General features: G+C 42.3%; 3 protein-coding genes across 3 annotated transcripts; 1 reads left to right on the top strand and 2 right to left on the bottom strand.

Annotated features, from left to right (window-relative positions):
• Positions 1 to 1,133: 1,133 nt before the first annotated feature.
• On the top strand, positions 1,134 to 2,915 carry ndufa6 (NADH:ubiquinone oxidoreductase subunit A6). Its single transcript, XM_008415518.2, has 3 exons — positions 1,134 to 1,308; positions 2,458 to 2,573; positions 2,697 to 2,915. Exons 1-3 carry the CDS (start codon positions 1,170 to 1,172, stop codon positions 2,826 to 2,828), a joined length of 387 nt encoding a protein of 128 aa, XP_008413740.1. The 5' UTR covers positions 1,134 to 1,169; the 3' UTR covers positions 2,829 to 2,915.
• A 586-nt stretch (positions 2,916 to 3,501) lies between these two features.
• LOC103468524 (essential MCU regulator, mitochondrial-like) lies at positions 3,502 to 5,388 on the bottom strand. The gene is made up of 4 exons (XM_008415643.1): positions 5,364 to 5,388; positions 4,595 to 4,713; positions 4,270 to 4,411; positions 3,502 to 4,172 (listed from the first exon to the last, which is right to left on the bottom strand). Exons 1-3 carry the CDS (start codon positions 5,386 to 5,388, stop codon positions 4,274 to 4,276), a joined length of 282 nt encoding a protein of 93 aa, XP_008413865.1. The 3' UTR covers positions 3,502 to 4,172; positions 4,270 to 4,273.
• LOC103468431 (essential MCU regulator, mitochondrial-like) lies at positions 4,770 to 6,112 on the bottom strand. Its single transcript, XM_008415517.2, has 3 exons — positions 5,863 to 6,112; positions 5,538 to 5,679; positions 4,770 to 5,440 (listed from the first exon to the last, which is right to left on the bottom strand). The coding sequence occupies exons 1-2, from the start codon at positions 6,019 to 6,021 to the stop codon at positions 5,542 to 5,544; spliced, it is 297 nt and encodes a 98-aa protein (XP_008413739.1). The 5' UTR covers positions 6,022 to 6,112; the 3' UTR covers positions 4,770 to 5,440; positions 5,538 to 5,541.
• Positions 6,113 to 6,736: the final 624 nt, after the last annotated feature.

Raw genomic sequence — 6,736 nt, 5'->3', positions numbered from 1 at the left:
AAAAAAAAAAAGTGGATCAATGCCTACAGTGCCTTCCAAAAGTGTTCACCCTTTTCCAACTTTTATTTCCTTGGGATTTTATGGTATGGACTAGCACAAAAAGTACTGCAAAATTGTGAAGTGAAAGAAAAATTATACTTTTTTTCAGTATTTTTGCAAATAAAAATCTAAAGTGTTTGTGGTGTTGCGTTCAGCCTTCTTCACTCTGATGAGCCTAAATAAAACATGACCCTRAAACACACAGACTTCAGCATCATGCTGTGGGAATGCTTCTCCAAGTAAGTGTACAAATGCAACAAGTTCCACTGTCATTTATTGAACAAAATCAAAAATGGCAAAACTGTTGYAGTTCACTCTATGAACCACAAATCGTTGCAATACCTTGTAGTAGCTTTTTTTTCTGTATTTCCTGTCCAGTTTTCTCTGTCAAGTCCTACCACAGCATTTCAACTGACCTTAAAGGTAGACTTTGACAAGACCATCACAACTCCCTGGTTTCCTTTGTCAAMTTTTTTGTAGATTTTACATTCGTTTGAGAAAAGCGTCATCTGTTGGACAGATGGGTTACAGTTGATTTTAGAAAAGGTTAGTGGAGGATTTTGCCGGGCCACAAATTGGTCCTAACCATCACCTCTCCACCTCCATGTCTTTGCAAAAAAAAAAAAAAAAACGTGCTTGGTTTTTGTTAAATATCACTGTATTATCGTCAAACATCTCTACTTTAGTCTCATGAAAGTAGGGATACATAATAAATCGGCATTCACATTGGTATTTGTTGTTTTATAACAGTAAAACTAGCCAAAGCTAATCCGACATTCAATTAACTTTTTACGATATTGAATAACATAAGGCTTTCAGTACTCTGCTATGATGCATTACCATTTTTCGATATTTTGTTACCGTTGTAACAAATTATGCAGGGAATAAATGTTTTTTCGTGAACCTTTTGAGTATGTAAGTAGTCAATTGTTTTAATAAATTGCAAATTATTTAGACAGCATTGGAGAGTTTCATAACTAAAATTACTTTTATTCGTCTGCTGTTTTCCAATGAAAGTCTTTTCCAATTCATCTCGGCAGTCAACAAGCCGTGTCTTGTATTGAGTCTGTCTGACCACTAGAGGGCAGCTGCGCTCTTTTCTGAGAGCGGAAACGTCATCAGCAACAGTCATGGCGTCCACGGCTGCGGCCCGAACAGCAGCTGGTGCTGCCAAAGTGGTGAAACCCATTCTTAGTCGGGACTTGGACGAGGCGAAGCGGAGAGCTCGAGAGCTGTACCGGGCCTGGTACCGTGAGGTGCCTAATACAGGTACGTGGGTCCCGCCGTGGAGGCTGGAAGCCGGGTGTTGAAGCAGCGGCAGTAGCGTCAAGGTCGTGTCTCTGTGGAGCTTTGGATTATTGTCGAGGTTAACTGGACCTAAACCAGAACGCCAGCATTTTCTAAAGCTTTGGAGAGATGTTGGCAGTATCTTAATTAAATCTGAACAAGAGCTAAATGCCGCTACTTACAGGTATATACTATATACTGTTAAGTCAATAAAAAGTAGAGCAGTAATGCCAAGTGGAAATTTGCACAAAAAAATGCTATGTAGAGAACATAGCAAACATGCTAAACTCTGTGTGGCATAAAACCTGCCKTCACCTGTTACACACCATCCCCATGATGAGACATGGTGGCAGCATCATACTGTGGAGATTATTTTTGTCAGCAGAAAACTTGTTGTTGCCTATAACAAGAYTTAAAGGGGCAGTATTATGTATTCTCCAGGCACATAGTGCCATTTTATAGCATAATTAAATAACTGTTACATTCAGTTAATAAAAATGCTATATATATCAAATATKACTTTAAAAAATTGACTTCCTGATTTTAATGCCTTGAAATTGGGCCTCTGCCTTCAGGAAGTCATCACATCACTCCTTTATTTATCCTTTAACAGACCTTTGATCAGTGTTTCACTGAGAAGTAGCTTGTATAATGAGCTCAGCAGATGCACAGTTCCACCAGGTGTTTGCTAATTGCTGCTGGCTAGTCTGAAGGAGCTGATTGGGGGAGCCACGGAAACTCTATAGCTTGGCCTCGAAGGCGGAGCTAGGTAAAACTAGGCATTTCGCACAGCTGAATGGTTGCCAAGGGAGATTAAATAATTTCTCAAACCTACATGAAAGAATCAAAGCAACACTCCAGGTATGTTTTTTTTGATGAGGGTGTTATAATATAACATGATAAATCTCAAGAAGGTCAATTTTACATGACATTGCCCCTTTAAGGCTGGATGAGGACCCAAAACATGCAACTTGAGCTACTTCAGAGAGACTTCTATGTAGTTATATCCAGTATTAGTGATGACTTTGATTCTAAACTTTGTTGGTAACAACAGTGTCCTGACGTTTCTACTTATTGCAGTTATTGTAACGGTCATTCCCTTTTATTAAAGTTGACTGTGTGTGTCTGCAGTGGCAATGTTCCAGCTGGACATCACAACTCGCCAGGGCAGAGACAAAGTGCGGGAGATGTTTGACAAAAACAAACACGTCACCGACCCCCGCGTGATCGACATGCTGGTCATTAAGGTGAAAAYGTGACACTTCACCCAACCTACCATGCTGCTAGAATGCAGKCTTGACTCGATATTGGTGACGTTTGAGTCAGTGTAGATGTTCGTCCCATTGATGCATCTCTCATTCACACGGCAGGGTAAAATGGAACTGCAAGAAACCATCCACATCTGGAAGCAGAAGACCCACGTGATGCGTTATTTCCACAAGTCCGAAGAGCCTCAAGCGGCAGACTTCCTGTCCAAATTCTACAAAGGACACGACCCTTGAACTGTGTAGCTGACCTCTGACCCGTCTTTGCTCGTTTCCAGTGTGAAAGATGTTCCCCTTTATTGTAAATACACACTATAACTCTCACATGCCTCCACCTGTTTTGTTTCGGTCTTGGTGAGTCATATAAGAKCCAGTTAAATTAAAATGTGTTGTTTTACTCTTGTGATCAAATCCGTGCGTACTAGGGGTGCACCGATAAATTGGCCCCATTTTCTTAATTTTGCGTGATCAGCTGACACTTGCAGGAAAAATCGACCTCTCCCATCCTTCCTAAAGGTTTGAAAAATCTGTGAAAAACTGGCGTCAGGCAAAATTAGCTTTTTAAAGATCGGTAAAGGGCCAGAAAACTGCAATCGGTGCACCACTAATTCATGATACTTGGATAGGTGTGTCTCAACAAGTTGAAGAGAAACAAGAGTTGGCCTATTTAAGGGCCATTGATTATTGAGAAGGGTAAAAATTATTGATATGATCATTTTTAATATTCAACTGAAAACCTGTTGGGTTTTTGAGCAGGGTCTTCGTTCCTGGTGGTCCTCTCTTTGAGTTCATCTAGGTTTATAACTCGCTAGTTATAAACCAATGATTGGCCAGGGCTAAAGTTCTAATCTAGAGGAAATRAATATGGAGACAATTCCAAATGAGACCCGACTCAGGACCTTGGATGTGCTTCTGGAACTTTAGTGGATCCAAACCATCAACAGAAATAGTTTTATTTGAAAAGGTTGACAGTACRTTAATTAGAAAACCAGTGGAACTACCTTGAGTTAAAATGTTTGATTCAATTTTYTATYAACTCTCAAAGGACATTAGAGGTGAAGTACAACAGCTGGTTTTCATAAAGAATCTATTAATCACAGTAGAGTCRGTCGTGGTTTCAAGATATAGCTGTAAACATGGTCTTACTAACCAATTAATTTTGAACATGTCAGTAATTGACACTGCTGAAGAGTGGCATCATGTAAAGCAATATCCCAAGAATGAAGACCTTACTTACTTTTGCCTTTGCGCTAAACAGTCTGGACACCACAATATCTCTTTAGGCCGAACTCACAACATCCTTTCAATGTCCCATCTTGGTTCTAATTTCCAGAAGGTAACTTTGCACTAAAGYCAATTGAGTTTTGCTAGATTTCTCTTTTTATTAAGACTCTTGTAGTGCATGCAAATACAGTACGATAGGAAAATGTAGCGGCAGTCTCGTGTACGTCAAATGGGAGCAAAATCCCTGAAACGAGTGCAGGCGGAGGTGATTGAGGGTCACGGCAACAGGACCTCCAGGAAGGCATTTCTCTACGTTGGTGATCACGGACACTTGGTAGCGATAAAAACGTCAATCAACTGCAGAGAAAATGAGACGAAAGAGGTTAACTTAGGATCTTCACAGAGGAAAACAGAACATCGGACTGAACATGGGCAGAGAGGCACCCAGAGTTACCTGATCAGTCATCGTCGTCGTCGTCCTCCGGGACGAATATGTCGTGCTCCTCCAGCAGCGCCGCAAAGCTCTTGCTGATCTGAGTCCCCACATACAAGAAGGGAACCACTACCAGAGCGATCCGGATAAGGCCGAAGGGGGTCTGCCACACGACCCCACCATAAAAACACTCTCATTAGTTTAAATGGCAGCTGTGAGACAGACCTCATTACAGACTCATTTCTCCCTTCAAGGATTCACAGTTGACTCCTGCTGTGTTAATTTCATAACCGGGCTTCTTTCTTTTACGGCACGCCATGTTCTCAACAACAAACGCTGCTCTCACCTTCTTGGGTTTGGGCAGAAGGGCGCCGCTTGACGTGCACACGGCCGTCCGGCTCGGCGTCACGGTCCGCCCCGGCACGGTGGAGGGGCTCGGCGGTGAAAGGGCGCCGTTTCTGACGGCTGACANAATATGGAGACAATTCCAAATGAGACCCGACTCAGGACCTTGGATGTGCTTCTGGAACTTTAGTGGATCCAAACCATCAACAGAAATAGTTTTATTTGAAAAGGTTGACAGTACRTTAATTAGAAAACCAGTGGAACTACCTTGAGTTAAAATGTTTGATTCAATTTTYTATYAACTCTCAAAGGACATTAGAGGTGAAGTACAACAGCTGGTTTTCATAAAGAATCTATTAATCACAGTAGAGTCRGTCGTGGTTTCAAGATATAGCTGTAAACATGGTCTTACTAACCAATTAATTTTGAACATGTCAGTAATTGACACTGCTGAAGAGTGGCATCATGTAAAGCAATATCCCAAGAATGAAGACCTTACTTACTTTTGCCTTTGCGCTAAACAGTCTGGACACCACAATATCTCTTTAGGCCGAACTCACAACATCCTTTCAATGTCCCATCTTGGTTCTAATTTCCAGAAGGTAACTTTGCACTAAAGYCAATTGAGTTTTGCTAGATTTCTCTTTTTATTAAGACTCTTGTAGTGCATGCAAATACAGTACGATAGGAAAATGTAGCGGCAGTCTCGTGTACGTCAAATGGGAGCAAAATCCCTGAAACGAGTGCAGGCGGAGGTGATTGAGGGTCACGGCAACAGGACCTCCAGGAAGGCATTTCTCTACGTTGGTGATCACGGACACTTGGTAGCGATAAAAACGTCAATCAACTGCAGAGAAAATGAGACGAAAGAGGTTAACTTAGGATCTTCACAGAGGAAAACAGAACATCGGACTGAACATGGGCAGAGAGGCACCCAGAGTTACCTGATCAGTCATCGTCGTCGTCGTCCTCCGGGACGAATATGTCGTGCTCCTCCAGCAGCGCCGCAAAGCTCTTGCTGATCTGAGTCCCCACATACAAGAAGGGAACCACTACCAGAGCGATCCGGATAAGGCCGAAGGGGGTCTGCCACACGACCCCACCATAAAAACACTCTCATTAGTTTAAATGGCAGCTGTGAGACAGACCTCATTACAGACTCATTTCTCCCTTCAAGGATTCACAGTTGACTCCTGCTGTGTTAATTTCATAACCGGGCTTCTTTCTTTTACGGCACGCCATGTTCTCAACAACAAACGCTGCTCTCACCTTCTTGGGTTTGGGCAGAAGGGCGCCGCTTGACGTGCACACGGCCGTCCGGCTCGGCGTCACGGTCCGCCCCGGCACGGTGGAGGGGCTCGGCGGTGAAAGGGCGCCGTTTCTGACGGCTGACASCCTGAACAGGCGACCGAGGACAGCCGAGGCCATGTTAACAGWTTTTTGACAGGTGATGCGGCAGCAATGCGGAAAAGACTGGGGGGAAAGCCGCTGTGCAGATTTCKCTTTGCAACACCGCCATCTGGCGTTGATATGTCAGAACTGCACCCTTCTGTTTAACAAAATATGTGGTTTAAGCGAGCCGTAACCGTAGCACCTTTAATAGTTTAACTGCACCGTAAATTTCACTTTTATGTGAGGAATATTTAGAAGTGACGCTAATATCACTGGGGTGCAATTTTTGGTTAAACAACCAAACAATTTATGGTAAAAAGAGACTTTGATGGACTCAAGCTTCCTTGTTCTTGTGTTATTTTCTGTCTTCAGAATCWGCTTCGCCTAAGTGAGTTGTCATTTGCCCAAATACTTTTCACTCTTCCTTCATAATTCATTTGATCAAAATTTTTTTTCAATTCCATTCTCAAGTAGGATATCAGTACTCCTATTTGAGAACAATTTTTTACTAMTACCCCGTTCTGGGTTTTACATCCGACATTGTAAAACTTCCCACCCCAATAAATCTATCCCCCACTCCCTCACAAAATCTCTCTTAAATATTCACAAAAACAAATAGCAGTTTAAACATACTTTCGCATGTTCAAAAGCAACTTTGTAACAAATTTAACTTTCTGCTCCAAGTTTCTTTCAGCTGCTAACAGCTTTTTGTTATGCGTGTAGTGTATTATTCAGTTTCTTTCCCTATGAT

The sequence above is a fragment of the Poecilia reticulata genome, linkage group LG8 (assembly GCF_000633615.1).
Source record: "Poecilia reticulata strain Guanapo linkage group LG8, Guppy_female_1.0+MT, whole genome shotgun sequence".
NCBI classification, from domain to species: Eukaryota; Metazoa; Chordata; class Actinopteri; order Cyprinodontiformes; family Poeciliidae; genus Poecilia; species Poecilia reticulata.
Note: the sequence above shows the minus strand (reverse complement) of the source record. Positions and strands in the feature narration are given on the sequence as shown.